The sequence below is a fragment of the Podarcis melisellensis genome, assembly GCF_964234715.1.
Source record: "Podarcis melisellensis genome assembly, chromosome: 6".
Lineage (NCBI taxonomy): Eukaryota > Metazoa > Chordata > Lepidosauria > Squamata > Lacertidae > Podarcis > Podarcis melisellensis.
Window position 1 is genome coordinate 33,007,416 of NC_138538.1, and position 24,382 is coordinate 33,031,797.

Consider the following 24,382-nt stretch of genomic DNA (forward strand, 5'->3'; position numbering starts at 1 on the left):
TAACCATCCTCCTTAAGGAGTTCATGTTGCTGAAATACACCACTGGCTTGTGAGAATGTATTTATGTCCTGATGGAAAAGCAGGATAGATAGCAGCTCCTAGAAACACAGTGCTGTGATCTATAGTGAGACTGAGGCATGTCCTCACCTACCACCATAGTCCTCCTGCTTCTGTCTTTCATTAAAGCTGCACAAAGCTGATGGCGCATAATAGGAAATATGTTTTGAGATCTCTAGAAGAAAGGACAATCTTCCACTAACTGCAGAATGTAGAAAACTGAATTATTCGTAAGTTGCTTTATTTATCAAAGTAAGCACAATAGCCAAGGTGAAAAGTTAAAAGATCTCCCAACTCTTTATTGATTTCAGATGTTCCAATGAAGCAAATACACATACAGTACTGGAAAAAACAAAGTTGACATGGGATTCTTGTACATATATATTACAGAATACTTTGTATAGCTGGGTTAGTGATATGGGTGGTAATAAAAGGTAGTAAATTAATACAACCGAGGAGTAAGCTTGCAAAAGTTCATTTCTTCTAGTTGTGCCCATGAGCCTTCTGAAATGATGCATTGGACATCCAAGACATCCTTTGACTAGCATTTTAGAATGCATAAAACAAAGCAAGCCCTAATAAGGAAAGCACTTTTTGCTATCTTGAGGTCATAACAGGTTCCAGCATTTATTTACGTGACTCACGTCCTATGCAAACACCAGCCTGTTGCATCTTGCTTCTCATGTGGCAGGGCCAAAAGAAACGTTCAGCCCATCCTTGCAGATAATATTCTATCCATCCATTCCATGCTAGCAAATGATATATACACTGGGGCCATTTCTCTCTGGATAATAAGTTAGGAGAAGAGGGCTGATCAGGGATCAGGAGCCATTGTAGGGCATTTGACATTACTGCTCATGTAGATCTCTTCAAGATCAATTTGCCTTGCTAAACAGCATAACAATACCAGTGGTAAGGGTTTTCTTACTACATGCCAAACATTGACAAAACTGGTTTATGGAGGGCAAGTGCAGATGACAGGTAGTTCTTGATTATCTGATAACTGACTAGTTGTGCCAAAGCCTTCTATTAACTCAGTGATAATCATTCTGCTAATCATTCTGTTAACAAATCTGGTGTATGTGTAGACACACACTTTATGCTTACATATATGAACACTATTAAGACTATTAGTAGCTTGTCGTTATGAAATATCAAATGTTAAAAATGTAGTTCATGACCAGGTCTGGCATCACCACACAGCAATTCTTGGGACCTGACTCTGGTAGGGTCTACTAATGACATGTGACCTGTGCCTGCCCCCTCATCTACCCCCCCCCCCAGCAGCCAGGACTCTAAATCAACACTGGGCACCACTTTTACATTTCCCACAATACCATGGAGTGATGCAACATAGGCATTGTGGGAAATTAAACATCAGCATCATGTCCCTGTAAGTTAGGAGGGAGTTGATTTTGCTGAGGGTCTTCTGAAAACTTGGAACCAATCAAACTGATGAAGATGAGATAAAGCACATGTAATCCAGAAACCTACTGCTGATACATTTGATTGGTACATTCAAAGGTAAATTGCAACACTTCATTTCTACAGTTCCTGGCCATGTGCAACCTTCCTGTCTGCCCATTCTCTTTCCTAGTTTCTTTCTCCTCTTAGATTCCTCCCTCTCTTCTCAGCTCCACTCCTCTCAACTCCTCTCCATTATTCTGTACCACTCCTTGTCCCAGTCCTCCTTTCCAAGACTTCACTTCTTCCCTAGGTCTGTGCTCTTTCAGCTGCCTGATGGCTCCTTTTCCCCTGCACGTCATTCTACAATGTGCAGGAGAGTCCCCCATCTTCTGGAGAGTTCCCCACCTGGAGACTGCAAATATCTGCAGGGAGAAGGAGGGAACAGGAAACTTTCCCGCCCTCAACCTCTTTGAATTAACTTATTTTTGTCGTTTATTTGGAATGACACAGCAACTTGCTTTCATAAATGTACTTTTATCACTGAATAACGACACACCATTTGCCCAAGGTAAAGCTCCTCTACAAAATGCATAACCACCCCAGGAGTATTACAACACACCACTGAAAAATGTACAAAAACCTATGACAGGATGCCTCTGAGGTGTGAAGACTGAAATGGTAGTTGAAAAGCATAGGGCAAATCCATTTTAGATCCAGCAGAAACTGCTTGAACATATTTCTTTTTAAAAAAATAATGAAAACCACCACCCCTTTCCTCCCAAGCTTCTAAAATGGTCTGACAAGAAACAGTTCAATTTCATAGCTACTTGTTAAACACTGTAATTTCATTTTGGTTCCTACTCATGAGCCTTGGGAGAAGGCTCTGGGTACAAAGTGAAGTCAGAAGACTTCTGCTCTCACAATGGAGCGTTTCCCTTTCCTTTTCTCTTCACCCCAATCCAATTCTATGTCCTCCCCCTGCATCTTCAGAATCTACTTCAGAGGGTTGGAAGACCCTGTGAAGGGGGCTTGGGGGCCCACAGGGCAGAGGAGAGGAGAGGAGAGGAGAGGAGAGGAAAGTTCCATTGGGTGAGAGGAAATTGTTTGTGCTACTGTGTGAACATGACAGGAATTCTCAAAGAGTAGATCACGTCTACTTTTCTTTTTTCTGAGTATATATCGGCAGACTTGTTCAGCTGATGGATTTATGAAATAGCAAGAATCCGACTTTGGTAAAGCAAATATTTTTGAAAAGCCACATAGAAGCTTGTGGTAGATTATATCCTTAGTAAGACCTTGGGGGTCTTCCACACAATCCATTACTTATATATAGTATAAAAATAAAGTTTTCAAAAACTATCAAGAATCAATTCAGGAGAAATTTATCTGACATGAATTTGCTTCTTGGGATTTGGAAACTAAGTGACCTATAGGGAGAAAAATGCTTAGCCATAAAATGGAATACGAAAGCAGAACTGGTGCCCACACCCTCACCCCCCCTCAAAAAAAATGAATGCAGAAGAAACTCTGTGATGTCAGTAAAGTTTAAGGAGAAATAATTTCAGCAATCTAAAACAGGAGCTCTATACTAATTATCTATGTAGAATGACCACTGACAAAGAAAGAAACACATAAGGTATTAGTAATTTTACATAATTTGTTGAAAATGAGGAATAAAAAGGACTTAAAGCACTATCCTGTGCATGGTTATTAAGAAGGAAGCCACACTATGTTCAATGGGGCTGACTCCCAACCCTTTAGGTTGTGCAATCCTGTGCACATTTTCATGGGAGTAATCCCCAGTGAACTCAGTTTTCCAAATAAACAAACATTGAATTGCACTGTTAGACAATTGAATGGCGACACTGGAATTCCACTTCTCCCACTCTATATACGTACACCCACTAAATATATACATACATAGGTGCTACCTCCTTAAAAGTTTCCTAACATAGCATCAGTTGGTAGGTGGTGTCTAACTTATTCATTGTACCTCTCGAAATTGTAAGCCCCCGTTTGTTTGTTTTTAAAAATACTAACAATTGACATCAAGTACCATTAACCTCCAGCCTCCCAGCCTATCCCCAGAAAAAATGAAAGAAATATTTAAAACAGCCATTAGAACATTTTAAGATATGCCAGGCAATACAGCTTTTGTACCTAGTTTTACAAGTGTCTTGAAATCTGGCAACATTCTCTCTGTGTGTATGTTAATGTCCAAACAATTTCTTGACGGCAGAGGCCTCTAGGCAGAAAAGAGTCACAAAGTCTGAAAGGAAAAGAAAAAGACTGCAGAATTAGTCATTTCCAAGTGTCCCCTATGTACATATTGAGAAATGCCCCTGCGCGCCTTTAATGCGCAGTTGTACCTGTGGAATACATAACACACATAGGAGTCAAATCCTAGGGGCTTCAGCCCCACCATAAAGTATTTGAGGGGACCGTGCCCCCACAAAGTTGATGGGCATTCCCATTCAAATGGTGTGTGTGCATTGTGTCATGTGATCAATTATGCAGGGCGAGGCTTATCTTTGGGGCCCCACAATATTTTATTCAACTTGGCACCCCTGATAGGACACGACTCAACCGAATCTTCTTCCTGCTGCTCCTCTGTTGAGCCATGAGTTCATAGCTGCACACAGATCACAGTGCGCTCAGAATGGGAGGGTGCTATATGCTCCCTAAATAATCCTTCACTTCTCCCTCTTCGTCCCAGTTCTTAAGGCAGCAACTTAACCCACTGATAACCCCGTGGAAGTACAACCTTTTTTGGGACTGGGAGATAAGAGTTTTCCCTTGTGTCCTGTACCCAGCAGTGGATGATGTGGTGGCCTGAGAGTGTTCCCCTGTCATCCAGTTGGTTGTATTGCTGCTGCTTACCTGCTGTGGGTGAGGGCAATGGTGAAGTTGGCATGGTGCAAACAAACCAGCAGAGCCAATTCAGTCCTTCTACCAGTTTATTTGCACCACACCGACCTGGCCATCAATTCACATCTCTCCCTCTACCTCCCAGCAGTGATATGACTGACCAGCCCTGCATATTGAGGCTAATTTAGATCTGACTAAGGTTTTCCCCCCCAGCTTTGAAAGTCTGATTCAGTTGTTTACCTGTAAGCCAAACATGCAGGAAAGGTATCTTCTTAGAACCTTGAAGAGAGGGTCCTGAGAGTGCTTCCTGTTAAGGATCCCATCATATTTCTATCATATCCTTGCTGCAGAATGGAAGGTTGTAGATCACATAAGGATAAATTGGATGAAGAACCATTATGTTATGAGGAGTCAGATGTTTTGATATAAGCATGAGAGAAGTCAAATTCAGGCAAATGTCTGGATGCACTCACAAACGATATATGTTGCACATGTAAAACTCTCTAAGGCACGAGAGTGGTTTCAACTGAAGATTTCTAGCAACCTCACTTAATAACTCATATATAAATGCAAAGCTTCTGAATATTCTGCTTCTGTGTCCACAATTAGTCGATGTGTATCTTTCTGTTCTTTTCTTTTTAATTGTCATCCATCAGCAGACCAGAGGAGCAAAACTAACAAAGCACTAGAAAATGCATTGCATTTTTTAAAAAGATATGTCACTGTATATATTATTTATATTGAAGATCTGAAAAGGTAATTCCTTTTCATCCAGAAGAGATGCCTCTAAAACAATTCTGTATACAAAAAATGAAACAAAATGACAGCTCTACTTTCCAAAACAGTTTACCATCACAACTTTTTGTTAAAAAAACACTGTTTCTATGATCTTAGGAGACGTTCACCACAGGGCTAGCCACACCTTTTATTATGTGAGTGGGGCTGTCCAAGTGCCATGCTGTTTATGAGAAATAGTGAAAAATACCACATTATTCTCTTACCTGTTTTAGTATACTTTGGAGCTCCCTGTTTGACCATAGGTCAGACAACAGCATCCGAGCAGCTTCAGCTGCTTTTGGATAAGATCTACAGAAAGAAAAGAAGGCAAATGAGCTTTCCAGAAAAGGATGGATGACAACAACTTTCTTGCTGTTCTTCCGCTGGCAGGTAAAGACTTTCTTGTTCCAACAGGCCTTTGGAAATTGACTAGGTTTTTTTTGTAATTATTGTTATGTTTTAAACAGATTTAAACAGATATATAAAATATAAAATATATAGGTATATAATATATGTATATTTATGTAGTATTATATATACAATATATATATATGCAGGTTTTGGTGTCCTCGGGTGTCTTCCCGTGTAAAAGTTGGGGTGTCTAGGCGACGTTTCGACGAGGTCTCACTCGTCATCTTCAGGCTGGTGCTTTCGGCTTCTTGTTACTGGAACAGAGCAGGATCTCAGTGTTTGAGTTCCTATAAATACTGTTGAGGGGGTGTGGTGTATAGCCTCCAATGTTCTGGGCAGAGAGGAAGTTCCCAGGCTAGTGTGCCTTTTCTTCTTTTGTTCCTTAATTACTTGAGGGATATCTTGAGTGATTTCTTGAGTGATATCCTGAGTACCACTTAGGTGGGTCATTAGGTGTAGGCCTGGCTGACACAGGCCACAAAACCACAGCTCGCCCCTATACACGAAGCCAAGCCAGAGCACAACTAAGTGCAGTACAGCCATCTTCTCAGAAAAACTCTTCACAAAGTTCAAGAGGTCAAGACACAAAGACTTTAGCAACTAATCCACACCTAATGACCCACCTAAGTGGTACTCAGGATATCACTCAAGAAATCACTCAAGATATCCCTCAAGTAATTAAGGAACAAAAGAAGAAAAGGCACACTAGCCTGGGAACTTCCTCTCTGCCCAGAACATTGGAGGCTATACACCACACCCCCTCAACAGTATTTATAGGAACTCAAACACTGAGATCCTGCTCTGTTCCAGTAACAAGAAGCCGAAAGCACCAGCCTGAAGATGACGAGTGAGACCTCGTCGAAACGTCGCCTAGACACCCCAACTTTTACACGGGAAGACACCCGAGGACACCAAAACCTGCATATATATATATATATATATATATATATATATATATATATATATAAACGGCCTCGGTCCTGTATATCTGAAGGAGTGTCTCCACCCTTATTGTTCCGGCCGGACACTGAGGTCCAGCTCCAAGGGCCTTCTGGCGGTTCCCTCGCTGTGAGAAGCCAAGTTACAGGGAACCAAGCAGAGGGCCTTCTCAGTAGTGGCACCCGCCCTGTGGAACGCCCTCCCACAAGATGTCAAAGAGAAAAAACAACTACCACACGTTTAGAAGACATCTGAAGGCAGCCCTGTTTATGGAAGCTTTTAATATTTGATGGACTATTGTATTTTAATATTTTGTTGGAAGCCACCCAGAGCGGCTGGGGAAACACAGGTTGTAGAGACCGATATGGGAAAGACATGTTTGATGTGCTGTTGCAGGTGTACTATGGCATTTCTTCTTTCCGTACTCCTCCCTCTGGCTCATCCATGCAGTGCTAAATCTTGGTTTAGTGTTACATGCAAATCTTCAGAATGTAGTTTACAAAATAAACCACAATAGCCAAAGTTTAAAATGCCATTCAGTAGACAGCAGCCACCACCAACCCCATTCCATGGTATTAATGAGTCTCTAGGTATGCCAGCTTCAAAGTTAAGGCTTTACAAAGCCCATCATCTCTGACTAATGGCCATGCTGGCTGGGCCTGATGGAAACTGGGATCAAATAACAACAAGAGGACCACAGGTTTCCCATCCGTGGTTTAGGAAAACAAATTCGGTATCTGAGACTCACACTAACCACAGCTTTTAAAAATGCTTATGGTGAGGTGTCAGTGTTCTGCAATAAATAAATTAGAAATGGAAAAGTTCTAAGCTGCACATATACATGATATGCAAAGAAAGGGATATATTCAAATCATGGTTCAAATCTCTCATATGCCCACTTTTTGTCACCATTACTCACCCATTACGGCATAGGCCTACAACATTATTTATCAAGCTGCCTGTCAGGTAGGGCTTGGCCATTTGTGGGTTGGACATGATTAGGTTCCTCAGTGTGTAGCAAGCAGATGTCATAATGTCCCCATAGTTGCTGGAACCTGGAGCCTGGAGGGCCAGGAGACGGGTCACATCTGGGAGCACCTGATTAGCTGAAGGGCAGAAACAGATTACCATTAAATACAACTCAACAAAGCTATTGAGTTGTCTAAAACTCAAAAGGGTTACTGAAACTAAATAAGCATTACTCAATAAGGTCTACAATCGGGCATAAGGGGAATATTAGTCACCCTTGGGAGTTGTAGCAACAGATCCCACTTTTGCTAAAAAGCAAAATTATCAGGTGGGAAGAGCCACAGCAGATCAGCTTCAGGGAGTGATGAAGTTCATGTAACTGTGACTGTGGGTATCAAGCCTAACCTAACACATCTGCCCCCCCCCCCAAACCCCAACCAACAGCATTTTACATGAGAGAGATAGCATCATCCGGAGGTTAAATAATTCTTTGCTTATTCTCAGTTGCTTTTTAGATCATTAGATAGACCTGCTGATCTTGAACAAACATGAAAGCACAAAACTGGATGAGAACAGAAAAATATTGAACCATCTTCTCACTGATGAACACTTTGTTGTGATAGAAGAGATTTAAACACCCTGATCATTTAGCATAGTGGGACTTTGGAAAAGAAATGGCATATGTGAAGAAAAGCATGTGAATATAAAGAAAGGAAAATAGGTGGAATACAAAATGGTGCCTACCCATTGTTTTGTGTAGAATAGGGTGTCGAGACATATTGCTCAGCAAGGATGTTCCAGAGCGAACTACTTCAGCATTATTGGACTGCAGAAGGCGTGCGATACGGGGCAAACCTTTCTCCTTTAGACCAATCAACTGGCTCATCGCATTTGACATCTAGAAAAAATAAATAATTAGGCATTTCTTATTTCTAGAGTTTTGGGGTGGTAGCCAGCATACGTCACACACAGAGTGCCTACTATCATCAGTCAACAAAGTGCTTTTCCAGATGTCTAACCAGATGTGGGGTCAAAATAAGGCATTTACCAGTCCTCTGCTTGCAGTCAGATTTTGCAGGGCTCCAGCACAAGCCTCCAGGGTAGCATCTTTCTTGCTCTGGTCCATCAGAGACAGATATGTGCGGATGGCATCTGAATGGTACAACCAGCTGGACCCTCTGGGTTTATAGTCCTCTTCAGGAAGAGGTAGGTCATAGTCATCATACTAAGGGTAAATAAGAATAATTAAAAAATCTAAGAAGTTGAAGTTTTACAAAAGAACCCCCTTTTAAACCCATGTTTTGCAAAAGAACCCCATTTTACCTATTTATTACACAAAACTAATATTAAACTGTTTTTGAATATTGCATTTTTGAATTGCTGAAACCCACCCCGGGACTTTATGGTGAAAGGCGGGGAGGAAATTGAAATAATCATCATCCAATGTTGCCTTTAACACAAGGCAATGATGTAGCTCTATGCACCAAATCTCACCTCCAGCTTTCCACCTCTGTTGTTGAAGCAGCCAGTCAGGGTCTTGTCTGTGTAACTGTTCCTGGCCATGCGGTTGAGCTGCGTGTATTTATTAGGCACCTCAGCGTCAAGGCGGTAGGACAGATTGTGCAGGATACAGATGCAGTTCTCCACAGACTAAAACAAAGAAAATGAAATAACCAGTCACTTCTCTCAGTTGTCAGTGCATAAATACTTTACACAGGGCAGGATTCTTTTTAAAAAAGACATTGCTGTAAAAATAATTCTGGGTTTACAATTCTGGCAATGTTAACAAGAGTTATAGCAGCTGATGAACAAACATTACTCTACGTCTGACTTGTACCTTGTCATCTGGCCGGTTGGCAGCCACACAGTTCTGAGAATAAGCCATTACAGAGTCAATCAGTCCAGGGTGGTTCCTCATGGTTTGACGTCCAACATCTGCAGAACTCAGGTTCCTACAGGGAAGAGACATTTTATAAATCAAAGGGAGAAGTAATCAGATCAGTCAGGCACCTCAGTTATTCTTGTCCTGTGCTCACCAATCTCTCTCTAGCTCTCTTTGATTCAATGAGGGTGAAATTCTCCTATACAGAGAGCATGTGGAATATATCACAGACCTATTCCACAAAATATATCTGCTTCTAAGCACAACTCTTAGCTTCATGGCAGCTTTCTTTCTAAAGCTAATAGCCGAACGGGCAATTTTTTGCTGGGATAACACCTGGGGAATAAATGGTTTTACCTCCCCTTCCCACATGCTGTGGTCCTCAATGAAAATCATCTACAATATCTACTATTAACTTTTCTTTTTAAGCCCAATATCAGCTGTGTACATATTACTGGCTTAAAACACATCTCAGTCTTTCTTTTGCTCAATTTGCTCAATTTGGTTTTGGAAGGCACGCCTTGGTTTTGGAATGCTTTGGTTTTGGAACGGACTTCCGGAATGGATTAAGTTTGAGAACCAAGGTACCACTGTACTTAATTTAACAATTCTGGTTGGTTTTCCAGGGATTGCAAGGGAGTCTGAGAACTTTCCCCTTTCAATAGCTCAAAATTCATCTCCTTTTGCTCAGCTACTCTACCATTAAGTCTGATGCCTGCCAAGTTTCATAACACAACTATTAAGACGAAACAATCTTTCAAAATGTTTGAGGGCAAATGCAAATATTGTTTGATCAAACGAAATAGTGCTGTTCGGATGGTTATAGCTAACGTCTTCAAGATACTGGTTTTTCTCACATGAGGCTTACTTCACAATACTGTGTCAAGGTGCTGAGATTTTTTTTAACAGAGACCATTTCTGATACACAAACAGGCCCTAACTAGTTTTAAGATCACTATGGAGCTATTTTTACTGTTTTCCCTTCAGACTCCCAAAGGTTTGAAGATATGGAGCTTGGAATGCTTCCATTTTGCACTGAGTCATTTTATAAGGGAGCTCTCTCTCCATTATCTGCCTAAGCAAGAATGGAAATACCGTAATCTACTATTGTACAGTGAGTTTACAAGCTGCTTATATCAGCTTGTTAGACCCCTGGACCAAGAAAGCTGCAGTCGCTGATGCAGTTCATCTTTTTCATTTCAGCAAACAATGGTACTTTTAGTTCATGTGTGTGCTTGAGGCTGCTGCCCAATCCCCTAAGGGTGAACTTCTAATTGTGTAGCTCTTCCATTGGCTCATTCAGTGATTCTCAGATGCTGGCAGTCTAGCATTGCTGGAGATCAGTAAGAGAAACTGCAAGTCAGGACTAATACGTTCATGCCAAGGAGTTTGATAGCTTTTCCTAAGCATGAATAAAACTATTGCATGCTAACTAAGAGGCTTCCTACAGTTTAAAAGTGGGTGGTTGTAGAGGACTAGGGAATCTAATGAAGAAAACCAATATGGAGGGCAATTCAAAGGAAAGTCATTGCCAGAGGCAGTCATTAAAATTCAATGAGGAGCAAGCAGAAGGTTTGTGTGTTTTTTAACATGCAGGTGAAGAACGTTTGGTCAGAGTACCAGCACACACCTGGTACTTGTGCCTCCAGTCTTTATGCATACAACAAAAATACATCTAGATGACTGCAATGAGAATGGTTGAGAAGCTTCATTTTGTGCAGAATTGGACAGTGCTTGATGCAAACTTAAAGGAACTTCACTGTCTGTCAGTTTAAAGGCTGGCACTTAACCTTTTAACCTTTACAACCCGAAATAGCTTTGTGCTCAAACTACCACACCTCACATGCTTATCAATGATACTGGAAATCTGCATCTACTGGGCCTGAAATCTCTGAGTCCAGTCCCTATATAGCTCTATTTTCACTCTGGTTTGTTACTAGAATAGGGAACCAAAAGCAGTGAATCAATGACCTTCTCGAAATACCACTTTCATTGGAATTTTGGCTTACAATTCCAAGTCTTTTTCAGACATGGAGCTCTACAATGGATTGCTCTACCCAGCATGGTATGCCTGGTATATATTGAATTTTAAGTGACAAGCAAAAATTTTCAATTTTCAATTCACCCAAGCTTTTAAAGATTTCTTTTATCTTAAATTTTTAAACTTCAAATCCCACTACTGGAATGTGAAATGCTTGCAACATTCTAGCGACTTTTGGGGTTGTCCCAATTATAGACAATTTCTGAGTTTACTGTTGACCAATATGGCTATTCTTTGTTTCTTAAAATTGGACTCTTAATTGCACTTTCATGCATTATTTGTTTTGTTGCTTTAATTTTTGTATGCTGACTTGAAATCATTGATAAAAGACAGTATATCAACATTCTAAATTACATACATAACATAAATGCAAAAGGGCCTTTTTGAAAATATTTGCCAGACAAGCAGAATGCACCTCAGTTTTTTCAATATGATCAAAATATTAATATGTCTGTTGACCTACCTCAGACAGCCAGTGGCATTGAAGAATACCTCTGGGTCAATAATTTCTCTTGATCTAGTACTAACACCATCAGACCAGCCAGAAAAAGGAATAATAACACGATCAGTCAGAACAGGAAGAGCTTCATGTATTAAATCTTCTTTCAGTTCATCTGTGGAAGATAAGTTCCAGAGCAATCCTGGAAAGCAAATACATGAGACACATTGCTATAGCTTCCTGTCATTCTCATTTAGATTCATAATAATAATAATAATTTTATTATTTATACCCGCCCATCTGGCTGGGATTCCCCAGCCACTCTGGGTGGCTCCCAGCAGAACATTAAAAACAGAATAAAACTTCAGACATTAAAAGCTTCCCTAAATAGAAGAAGAAGAAGAGTTTGGATTTGATATCCCGCCTTTCACTCCCCTTCAGGAGTCTCAAAGCAGCTAACATTCTCCTTTCCCTTCCTCCCCCACAACAAACACTCTGTGAGGTGAGTGGGGCTGAGAGACTTCAGAGAAGTGTGACTGGCCCAAGGTCACCCAGCAGCTGCATGTGGAGGAGCGGAGACTCGAACCCGGTTCCCCAGATTACAAGACTACCGCTCTTAACCACTACACCACACTAATAGGCATTCAAGAGGAAACTGTAAAACTAATAGGTATTTTGAAAGTGAGTCTCCAAATGCTCATGGAAGGCATTCAAGCTACAGTCATGTTAAAATAAATTCTACCTGCCTCACTGCCTGCTTATGAATGATACTGGGAATCTACGTCTACTGGGCCTGAAATCTCTGATCCCACATAGCTTTATTTCTGTTCTGGTGTGTTACTGGGATAGGGAAGAAAAAAAACAGGGAACCAAAATATCAGTCTAGAAGATTGTCTTTCCTTTTAACAAACTGGTAGTGTTTCTTTATTAAATTCCAACTTCTCTTCCACTTGCTGCATTAAATGAAAAAGCACCAATACTGAGGTTTTCCAATACAGTGGTACCTCAGGTTACAAACAGTCCTGTTTATGAATTATTCGGTCTACAAACTCCACAAAACCGGAAGTAGTGTTCTGGCTTGTGAACTTTACCTCGGTCTACAAACGGAATCCGAATGGTGGAAGGGCCTCATTAGGGAACGGATTTGGTTTAAGAACGGACTTCTGGAATGGATTAAGTTCGTAAACCAAGGTACCACTGTATACAAATATATTGAAGTTTAGTCAATTTTAGGTTACCTATATTGAGGGCTTCCACCTGCACAACAAGACTTCCTCTTCTCTCCCCAATCTGTTCAGGTTTTGGTGGGTAGCACAGGGAGCACACAGAGTGAAGAGATGGAAGAAGTTGCATTGTGAAGGTATAAATCCTTGCGCTAATGGGAAACCTTTGTTGGACACAACCCAATATTCATGTACTAATTTGTATTAGTGATTTACTGTTCCAGCTGCTCCAACATTGTTATAAAAGGGTGGGGGTACCTGTCAGCTGCTTCTGTATCTCTGTGCTCCCAGTCCTTCTCAGGAGGCTCACACATTCTCGAATTCCATTCTGACGGCGGGTTTCTAGCTTGTTGGTTGGATTTCTGAAAACTAAGTTTCGGAGGGCCCCAGCTGCAGCCTGTTGCACGTTCTCATCTGGGCTGCGCAGAAGCTCAATAAGCTTGGAAATGCCACCAAGCCGATAGACCTAACAAAGAAGGGATTTAAATGTTTGTTGATCAAAACTGTTTAGAAACCTCTCTTGTTTTTTCTGCAGATAGAAAGCATCCGTGTTGAAGGTTAACATATGACATATACTCATTGCAGTGGCCAGTGTTGAACTACTACTGGCTTTACTGTGAATATTCATTCATTTAATTTATTTATTTATTAAATCTGTATACTTCCCTTCATCTGCACAGCTCAGGGAAGTTCACAGCATAAAAATACAAAATAAAAATACATAATACATAATATAAACATAATAAACACATGACAAAGTACATAATAAAAACAAAAACAAAACAATAACACCCTCCCCCTATATATGTATATGTGCCCCATATAGTAGGTTTTATTGCATGCATAAACTGCTGCTTCCTATTGCACATGATAGCATTAAGAGTTTATAGAGTGTTCCTTGGGGCCCAAAATCCTTTAAAATAATGAACCAATGCTTTTGATTGGTTCAAAAGCCACCTTGGTGCAGAGGTCACTCACTATACGTGAAGGAAGGAACGCTTTGCTGATGAGTCAGGGCAGTTTCTGCAATTCATCAGTTCAGGTGATAGCAGTCTAAGTTCCAACATGCCATGTACCGTAGGGGAAAGGGTGTGCTCTTGTTCGTTGACTGCTGAAAGCTTTGGTCTAGACCTCACTTGGTTCAATGACCCTTGTACAATATTATTTGAAAAGGTGGAAGTGAGACTGGAAAGTTTATGTGTTAAAGAGGAAATGGGTGCTGCTCCAGGAAAGCCAGACTAGTCATGATGTAGAAAGTAAATATAAACGAACTGTTTATTGCAAATTGTTTAAGTTGTTGGACAGGCAATTAATCAGGATCACTGCCCTGATATTTTATGACATGGCACTATAGAAACACTTTTTATAAATAAAAAATAATTCAGAATAAGTGCTTTCCTACTGGTCATATTTATTCCTCAAAATACTTTTTTATCTCGCTCCTTCCATTGCCTAGTGGATAGGCATTATTGTTTGATATTAGAGCAAATTATATGTCCCAAACAGGTACTTTTTCCAAAAGTGTGCAAGATTTATTTGCCCTCATTGCAAGTTTGTTCTGAGTAAATTTTGGAAAAGGATATACCCATGAAGACAGCATGGTTATGTTATTCAGTAAAGTATCATTTTTGTTAATGGCATGATAATATGAATAATAATATTAACTGGATCCTGGCCTGCACCCAGCTTTGTCTAATGGGGATGCAGGCTCGGGACTTGGGCTGTGCCAGGGGGCAGAGCCAACGGAGCAGGTAGGCTTCCCTTGGATCCACCCCTTGCCCATTTAAACAACTCACACCTGGGGCACTACCTATTTGTTCCTTCAGCAGCTTTCCCCCCCTGCACATCCACCCTCGGTTTAAGCTTATAGTCAATGACTTTGTTGTGGCTATGGTGGTTGCTGTTCTTTAAGGGGGCCGGGTAGGAATTTGCCCACCGGGCTAACTGGCACTGACCTGGTGGTTTTGCCTACCTCATAGCAATCGTCATAACTGGTTGGGCATTGGGCCAATCCTTTGTTTTGGATGGAGGGGAGGTTGTAGTCTCCATCAGCCCCTCCAAAAGCTGGGGTATCCCATTAAAGGGATCCAGGGGGAGTGGCCATGTCTGCATGCCCAGGTGGGTTCCAGGGCCGAAGGCACTCTCCCAGACAGCGGTCCCTGCAGGGGCCACCCTATTTGATGTAAATCTTAGGAACCCCCATCTGGATTGGCCAATCGTCACTTCCAGTAGCAGGGCCGGAAGTATTTTGATTGCCTCATGCCCAAGCAAGCCTCTGTATTCAATAAAGTTGTGGTGTGTTTTGACCCCAAAACCAGCCTCATTGGTCTCTTATTTGCATGGGTAGGGGGAGTATAGAGTAGGGGGAGGGTATTTGTCTGACAGCTTACTTTCATAGAATCATAGAACCTTAGAGTCGGAAGGGACCCCAAGGGTCATCTAGTCCAAGCCCCTGCAATGCAGGAATCTCAACTAAAGCATCCATGACAGATCGCCATTCAACCTCTGTTTAAAAACCTCCAAGGAAGGACAGTCCACCACCTCTTGTGAGAGTCTGTTCCACTGCAGAACAGCTCTTACTTTCAGAAAGTTTTTCCAAATGTCTAGCCAGAATCTCCTTTCTTGAAACTTGAAGCCATTGGTTCAAGTCCTACACTCCAGAGCAGGGGAAAACAAGCATACTCCCTCCTCCACGTGACAACCCTTAAGATATTTGAAGGTAGCTAGCATTATCTCCTCTCAGCCTCCTCTTATCCAGCCTAAACATACCCAGCTCCTTCAAACGCTCTTCATAAGGCTTAGTTTCCAGACCCTTGATTATCTTGGTCACCCTCCTCTGCACACGTTCCAGCTTGTCAACATCCTTCTTAAATTGTGATGCCCAGAATTGGACACAGTATTCCAAGTGTGGTCAGTGAGAATTTCAGAATTAGATAACCAATTTGTTCTGAAGGAACCAAAGTGGATATCCTAACTGTTTCGAAGCTGAATTTTGATACATTTATGGGATCTGACTGATGCATGCTAACGTTGGTGCTGTTTTAGAAGTCAAATACTCAAAATGAAAGTTTTCTCAGTTGTATTTGCAATTCTGACACAGTTCTTGAAAACATAAATTTAAAACAACTATATTTCAATTATCATTACCTGGAAATAACCCCAAAAACATAATCACTCATATGCATCTGCATCAATTCAAATAACCACATCTGAACCTATGCCAATAATTTTGAAGTCAGATGCTGATGCTCTGAACAGTTGTATGTTGGGAAGTTTAAACATAAGTTATTTGCAGAGAAGTAGAGCTTTGTGTGTGCCTAATACCTACCCAAAAAGCGCACCCAATGCACTAATGGTGAAGCCCCCTTTATACCCCTAGTATTACCTCTTAGTGTTGAATGGACAAGATACCTCTTCCCAATCTGACTTCCTCTTCTTTCTGGTGGAGCTACAGGAAACACGAGTCCTGACATAATTCCACACATTAAAGCATCTCCTACAAAGCCACACACAGCTGAAGTAGTGAGGGATAACTTTACCTCTTGCTTGGCAGATTCATCTTGAAAACAGGTGTGCTGCAGGTAGTAAGCCCCCATGGCATGGTACTTCTCATCTGAAGAACACAGGAACTGGATGGCTTTCTGAATAGTCATTGCTCCATAATCCATCTCATCATTGACTATTCTAAACATTACAAGGGGAAGGAAATGTCATTCACTGTGAGGCAGATTCCTAGCAGTTTAATAGCAAAATAGTGGAAGAGCTAAAAATGAGTTACATCCTCTTCTTATCTAGGTGACAAGTATTAACAGGGAAGTACAGGAACTCTGAACAGTGCATAAATCCCACCCTGTAAACTATGTAAACACTATCTATCAACCAAAAAGTTGTAAATATACAACATTAAGATTAAAATAACAAGATTACACTAAAGTTAAGATTCTAGCTACCTCCTTGCTCAATAAAACCACCCCACCATCTCTTCTGTACCATATTGAATGGACACCACTTCCCATAATGTAAAATCAGGCATAGGCAAACTCCGGCCCTCCAGATGTTTGGGACTACAATTCCCATCATCCCTGACCACCAGTCCTGTTAGCTAGGGATGATGGGAATCGTAATCCCAAACATCTGGAGGGCCGGACTTTACCTATGCCTGATGTAAATGATTCACCTAAATTAAAGGGTCAAAACCTTTATCCCATCCTCATCCCTTTTAGCCATAATCCAGCCTCATTTCCTCTTCAGTTCCTATTTTAGCATAAAATTGTCCTGTCATTCTCTTCTACTCACCCACCTAACTAGACCCCAGTATAGAAGTTATCCAACTGGATAGCAAACTAAGGGAAAGGACCGAGTGAACAATCTTCTAAGACATCTGGCTTGCACGGCAGCAATGCAATTTTACCTCATTCTAAATAATAATAATAATAATAATAATAATAATAATAATAATAAATAATTTATTTATACCCCACCCATCTGGCTGAGTTTCCCCAGCCACTCTGGGCGGCTTCCAATCAAGTGTTACGGTCCCAAAGTACTTGCTACCACCCAAGAGTTGGGTAGCATAGGATAATTCTGTACCAACACAATCGTTATAAGCAGTGCTTATAGGAAAAAAGGTGCTGGTACTCACCACGAAGTTGTTACAATAAGTGCCACACTTTTAACATTTGTTGGGGGGGAGAATATGCCAGTACTGCATACCCTTGAGTACCCCAAGAAAAAAAGCCATGGTTGTATACCTGTAGACCTTGGAAATGTGAATGTACATAGCTACATGCTTAAGTTATTTTGTCTTGGAGTTTTGACTAGGAGCTGCAGCATGGCACCACAGATAGCACAGTGTACCCATACAAAACATATTTACATCTGCCGCATGCAAAAGCAGCTGCCAAGTTCTGCACTACAAGTGCATATGGAAGATCACAGGCAAATCTTTTTTTTCTTCAGGTGACTCTCAAATTACCAGTTGTGATTTCCTTTTTAATCATTTTTTTTGGACTGGAAGCATTGGAATCCCATCAAAGGGATTCAGGGTGGAGGTGCTTCTGTCCAGGCAGCCAGATGGGTGCTGACAGGTCAGGTGATCACAGGTGGGGTCACCCTGATTTGGTGTGTGTGTCATAGGGTGGTTCATAACCTTGGTTAACCCTGCCAAAATAATCAACTAGCAACTGGGCTGGTTGATCCAGGTTACACACCCAGTGCCTGCACCCAAAACCTGTTGACATCTGTAATCAATAAAGTTGTGACCTGTATAAATCTCAAGTGGTTTTCCTGCGTTTATTGCAATTCTACAAGGCTTGGGGCTGACCACCCACAGCTTCACTGTGCCTGGGGCCCACAACCATCTATTCAGTCTTAGGCAAGTCTTAAAATAGGTAATGAGAAAAAAACAAAGTGTTTTTCTGCTCGATCCTGATGAAATATCCAAAGTAGAAATAATTCTATAAGCATGTTGATTAACTGATGGAGCTGGAATATCAGAGCAAATGTTTGGCATACTTAGGTGTAGCAATCCATCCTGGAATGTTTTACACCCAGAGATAAATCAATTTTCAAGTCTCAACTGATAACCATTCTCAGTCCTCAGCCTGTCCCAAATTTGAAGGTACACGGTGCTCTATTATGCAATGTGCCACTTAGTAGGTTTTCAGGACACCAGGAATAACTATGAACATGCATCGGAACATTTTGCAAAAACCAAACCAAACCAAAAACCCTAGTGATCATTGCACCAAGCCCCTGTTTCTGGTTTAAGTCTCATTGTTTCATAAAAAAGCACAATCCCTTCCCATTTATGCAGTTTAGGCAAATTAACATATTTTATTTGAAAGCAAAAGCTAAGGGCTTTTCTACCAAGTAAGAAAGTTACTTTCCGAAAGAATTTTCTTCTACAAGCCACCACACATTCATATCCTAGAACCACTTTGCTTCCTCTATTGTGAATACAGCAATTACAAAAATGTTTAGTAAATATAACAAATAGGGTAGCCTCTCAGTTTAGACATGTTCTTTCATAGCTATCCATCTCTGCACCTCTCCTCCTTCTGTGGTCATAAACAGGGAGGGGGGAATGTGGTTGCAGGATGATCAGGGACTGACAAGCTTTGTTCTGGACACACTCCATGTGAAGTGACTTTGCCCAGCAGTGCATGGCCTAGAGAGCAGTGAAATAGGTGGAATTTCACCCTCACATCAGGGCTCTTGCACAATCTTATAGGAGGGATCACAAGAGAGAAGGATGGGGGTCAGAGGTTTTTCAAGGCCATTTTGATCTGCGAATTACCCACCCTGAAATTAGAAGCAGATTTAGGGGAGTTTGACTAGTTCAGTTGTGATGGGCATGGAGCTTTGGGGATGTCACCAAAGACATCACAACTATTATTTAGAATGGAATGAGAGAGGTCTCTGCAGAACCAAGAGCAGTTGGCCCATCTCCCCCACTTGTCCCGTCCGCCAGATTATTTAAAAACAGCTTTCAATTTGAAGATTCTGTTTTCAGAGGCCTATAGGTTATAGAAGCTGTTTCCCTTGGAGAAAGAATTGGCATTACCAGTGGCATCAAATCCTTTCCAAATTAGATATTGGACTGAATTTTCAAATTCTACAGTGCTTCAGAACCATGCAGATAGTCCCAATTCTAGAAAGGAGACAACTCCCCAACAAGAACAAGTTCAACTGGCAAGAAGATTCAGCAACCAGGCCCAGTGCTTCAAGACAGACAACTCCCAAATCTGAACCAGTTCTACAAGGTGAACCACACCCTATCAGGAAAGGTGCTACAAAGAGACCACTCCTGAGAGACATTTGGCAGAGGACAGTGTTTCTCACTCAACAGTTATGCTGCTGATGAATCTTCATGAGCTGAAATGGCTCTCTCATTTTTTAAAAGCTCTATAATAAACCATATCTGTAATAATATTTTCAATGGTAACTAGCCTTTTCTTAGGGAGAAGTTTGGGCAGGGCAACTAATTTGACACTCCAGAGTGGCAGAATCTCCTCCTCACACACCCAAAAGAGTCATGAGTGGTGCTATAGAGACTAACACATTTATTATGACATAGACTTTTGTGGACTAATATCCACTTTGCCATAAGTCTGAAGTGTTATCTTGAGTTAGCAGGTATGCAGCAGCCCATACCTGTCTGCTTAGGATAACACTTCAGGCCTCTGAAGAAGTAGACTCTGGTTCATAAAAGCTTGTGCCATTTTCTGTTCTTTAAAGGTGTAACAAGACTTTTAAGCTAAAGTTCCATAGAGTTCCAAACAATTTTTCTGGTTTCCATGTCACATACCTCAAAATTGTTGTTGTTGTTGTTAATAATAATAATAATAATAATAATAATAATAATAATAATAAACTGCCCTATACCTGCAAGTCTCAGGGCTGTTCACAGAATAAATCTAACTGAAGGGTCAATACATCAGTTTTCACTGGAATTTTATTTACTCCAAAGCTTAAGACATTTTAAAGTTACCACTAGTAGGCTAAACTAATTACTTGAACCTCACTTAAACCTTTAGTTCATAACTCTTAACTTGGGAAGAACAGATAGAGAAGAGGCATATGTTATTGGTGCTGAATATCTGACTGCCATTATTAGTGTCACAGATGAATGATCTGTTAAATGTAGTGTCAAGTTAGATTCTTTAACATAGAATTCTTCCTTTCCAACTGAGATCCAAAAAGTGCAATCCTATGAATGGTTACTTAGAAGCTCTATTGTGTCTAGTCCAGCTTGTTTAGGATTGCAAACTAAATGGCTCAAGTCTTGATTCATACAAGCCACATGAAAAAATCAGGAGGCAAAACACCAGAATAAGGTTCTGATGGGATTCAGAATTGGCAAACCTTTTCTTTCTGCATAGTGATGAAAACCAAGTAAATTGCCCTGCAGACCATGAAGAAGAAATCACAAGCAGAAAGGACACACATGAGAACTTACTTTGAGTTAACCTGTCCATAGACTGCATCCTGCTTGCTGCTAGCAACAGGCTGTACATAGACCATGCTGGCAGAGGTGCAAGAGGGGCTGCGGACTGGAACTACTTTGTTTGGCCTTGTTGCAGTTGTAATTCCATGCTGGTTGTTGCTTGTGCTGTTGTAGAGGCTATGGCGATGCATACTGGCCTTGTGACTCACACGGCTTCCACTCTGGTTTCTCCTCAGCGTGCCTCTTGGAGGGTCATAGTAGAGGTCTGGCTCACTCCGGCTACTCTTCATAGTCTGCACAAGGCAGTAATCACTGCCAGGGACAGTTGGGCTACAGACCTTGTTGTAGTTCCGGCTGCCCCAGCCGTCCATTTGGCTGTAGGAGCTGTAGCGTTTGTTCTCGGCTTCTCTTTTGAGGGTTCCATTGTACAGCTGGGGGAGATTGGGGAGAGGGAGAAGGGGAAGAATAGGAAATACAAGGGTCAAAGTTAGAATTTCACTTGCTTTACAAAGACCACTTAGATCCCTGAGAGGTACTGAGCACCATGTCCAATGAAAGTAGAGTGGCCATGTGCTCTTACACTGGACAACCTTCCATTCGAAGGGCTGTCCAGTCCAAGCCCAGCTTAAAGATGAAGTACCCTAAGAAGGCAAAGCAGGGGCCTTGACGTTGCCCATCAACAGTTACTACTTGTCAGCACACTGATCAGTATTCCCCTCTATGGGCTTTTATTTAAATTAGAATATCTATTTTTCCCAAAAAATGCATCTCTATACAAAAAATATCCTATGCAAATTTTATGTATTTCCTCTATCTGGGGGATCACAAGTAACTACTCTAATCGAAAGTAGCATTCCACTCATTACCCTTGATAGGAAGAATGAATGAGCCATGTTCAGTAGAAGCAGTGACAGCCCAAGACATTTTGCTACCTGAAGCAAAGTCCACATGGCATACCCATCGCCAATATTTGGGCCAATATTTTTTTTTAAGGCTTTCTGCACCATATACGAGGCACTCTTTTTCTGCCACACCCCACCAGTGCTGCTTTATGGAGCCATAGCCAGATCTACAGTCCTCCTACTCATGAAAGCTATAGCAAAAGGGGCAGGGAGCAGGATGGTCAGGCCTGAATCAGGCTGGTGCAGCAATGGGGCCTGGATCCCCAAACAGCTGTGCCACAGATCCTGGCCTGGCTCATCCCCACATGTGAAACACCCCTTTAAGGATACTGCAAAGCCTTCCATGAGACTGGTGGCCAGTGGGAGGCTGCCAGAATTGGGTGGAGCACCTCCTAATCCAACACACAAACACACATCTGGTAGAAGGAGAGTTTAGGTTGCTCTGGACAAAACCAATTCCTGCCTTCATCTAGTCTCATAATGGTTCTGCCTAAAGCAAGTCATTTCACATTGCTGGTGAATTTCACTCTACTCAGCACCCCTCAGGATTTTTCTCATCACAGCATTACACATTAATATGAATCAAGTGTATTTTTATCCCTCCGCTCTCAACCACAAAGTAGAGGGGAAAGGACAAAAAGTGCAAATAAAATAGAGAATTGCAACCACAAGGCCAGAGCTGTCTCAGCAATTCACTGAAGTTCAGTGCAGCATTCTAAGAACTTCCTAATAAATTCTCATTTCCCCCCCACCTCACTGAGGCTTTTTGCATCTACTTAATGAACATATGTTCAGAAATTTGGATTTGTGAAGAATCTCAAGTATGTCCTGGCCTACAGTGTAAACATGTTGAACCATCTCCAAGACTGGAGTATCTCTAACCCTGTCTAGCAAAGTAATTCTCTTAAGAGAAGGACAGAGACTGTGAAACACCTTAATATGGATTCATTCAGTCAAGGCTATTTGTGTGCTCATTTGAAGGTTACTCTTTTACCACACATTTCAAGCAGAATATACATCCATGTATCCATGTAACAATAATTTGTGCTTGAGCTTGTTTTCCCTTCCTTTTTCCCACCCCCCCTTTTCTTCATGTATCATGTCCTTTGAAATGGTGACCCTGAGGGCAGGGACCTACTACAAATATTTGTAAGCTGCTCCAAGAGGTGCTCTGCCTAAAGGGTTGGTTTCAGAAATGCAATACTGTAAATAAACCAGAATGTGTCAAACCAGAATGTGCAGCAGCATCCCATGGTGTTTAGTCAGGATAAGTAAATCCCACTGTATTGACTAGGATTTTTGCTTTCAGTTTGCACATATATTAAGGCTAGATCTAGACACATCAAAGAAGCTTTTCAGTTAAATGCATTGTAAACTCATACAGGGAAATCCAGTAGGAAAAGACAGGACTCCACAGTGCCAACTGGTGTCACAGTTTTATATCGCATATACAACGCTTTTTCTTTACCAATCTAGCTGAGTCCTAAGTGTCTGTGAGACAGCTGCTAATTATGTCCCTAACATGATGCATTCAACCAAAGTGTTAATGTCATAACTTCAGAGTTTGTTTTTTAAGCATGCACACCAGTTTTGCTCTACTGCTGGCTCCCTCAGCCTCAGCCCTCCAGATGTTTTTGGCCTACAACTCCCATGATCCCCAGCTAGCAGGACCAGCGGTCAGGGATGATGGGAATTGTAGTCTCAAAACATCTGGAGGGCCGAGGTTGAGGAAACCTGCTCTACTGGATCACTGGGATTCAGTGGGTTCTCTGAGACCTTCTCCCTTGTGTAGAGTACTATTCCAGTTAAAATGCGCACAAATTTATGCCTTAGTCTTCCAAACTCAGGGAAGCGTTTTGCTGACACAAAGCTTGCCCTGACAGGAGTGTGTCCTTGTTGGAGACAGAACATTTTCCTTTCCTGATAAACACGAGAAGCTATGGCCCTCTCCTGTCCATCTTACTGAGAGACCACCTACTATCTGACATGGCATATCAGTTTAAAAGAAAAAAAGCAAAGAAAGATGAAGAGCAAAAGTAGATTTATGTGGTCAGGATAAAATAGCAAACTGCAATGCTGTCTATTAAAAAACAAACCATCAGCTAGAATCTTGGGAAAGAATGAGATGCAGAACCTTGGAGCCTGTGATATCAGGGTTCAGTTTATAGCAAAATTCAAACATTGGTTTTGATAATGAGGTTATTTTAACACCATAGAAGCTGTTTTTCCACATCTCTGCAGGATAAATCTTGTGCATCTCACTCCACCCAAGCTGTGCTTGCATTGACTTGTTTCTAAGAACTTGTTTAGCAGAAAGGTGTCTTCCCAGAGCTAATAACTTGGCATCCACAGCTCCCAAGCTTCACTGGGAAGAAGAACATGTTAACAGCTCAATAGCACAGAAAAGGAGCCTGCCATTCCAAAATTCAGGATACCCCCCTTGATAATTCCTTCTCATAAACACATTGAAATGAACAGTGTACAAACACACTTGTGCACAAACGTCCTTTTCGTTTGTT

The 24,382-nt window shown here is 41.4% G+C and overlaps 1 protein-coding gene across 1 annotated transcript in view; it reads right to left on the reverse strand.

Annotated features, from left to right (window-relative positions):
* Positions 1–328: 328 nt before the first annotated feature.
* The window catches only part of PKP1 (plakophilin 1), a 45,381-nt gene continuing 21,327 nt past the window's right edge, over positions 329–24,382 (reverse strand). The window contains exons 3-14 of the mRNA XM_081914418.1: positions 20,974–21,392; positions 16,553–16,697; positions 13,272–13,479; positions 11,815–11,992; positions 9,266–9,380; positions 8,923–9,078; positions 8,477–8,653; positions 8,173–8,326; positions 7,379–7,565; positions 5,334–5,418; positions 4,573–4,676; positions 329–3,733 (exon numbers count right to left, since the gene is read on the reverse strand). Of these exons, the coding sequence (XP_081770544.1) occupies positions 4,605–4,676; positions 5,334–5,418; positions 7,379–7,565; positions 8,173–8,326; positions 8,477–8,653; positions 8,923–9,078; positions 9,266–9,380; positions 11,815–11,992; positions 13,272–13,479; positions 16,553–16,697; positions 20,974–21,392 (1,896 nt within the window). The 3' untranslated portion in view covers positions 329–3,733; positions 4,573–4,604. The remainder of the gene's footprint in view (positions 3,734–4,572; positions 4,677–5,333; positions 5,419–7,378; positions 7,566–8,172; positions 8,327–8,476; positions 8,654–8,922; positions 9,079–9,265; positions 9,381–11,814; positions 11,993–13,271; positions 13,480–16,552; positions 16,698–20,973; positions 21,393–24,382) is intronic.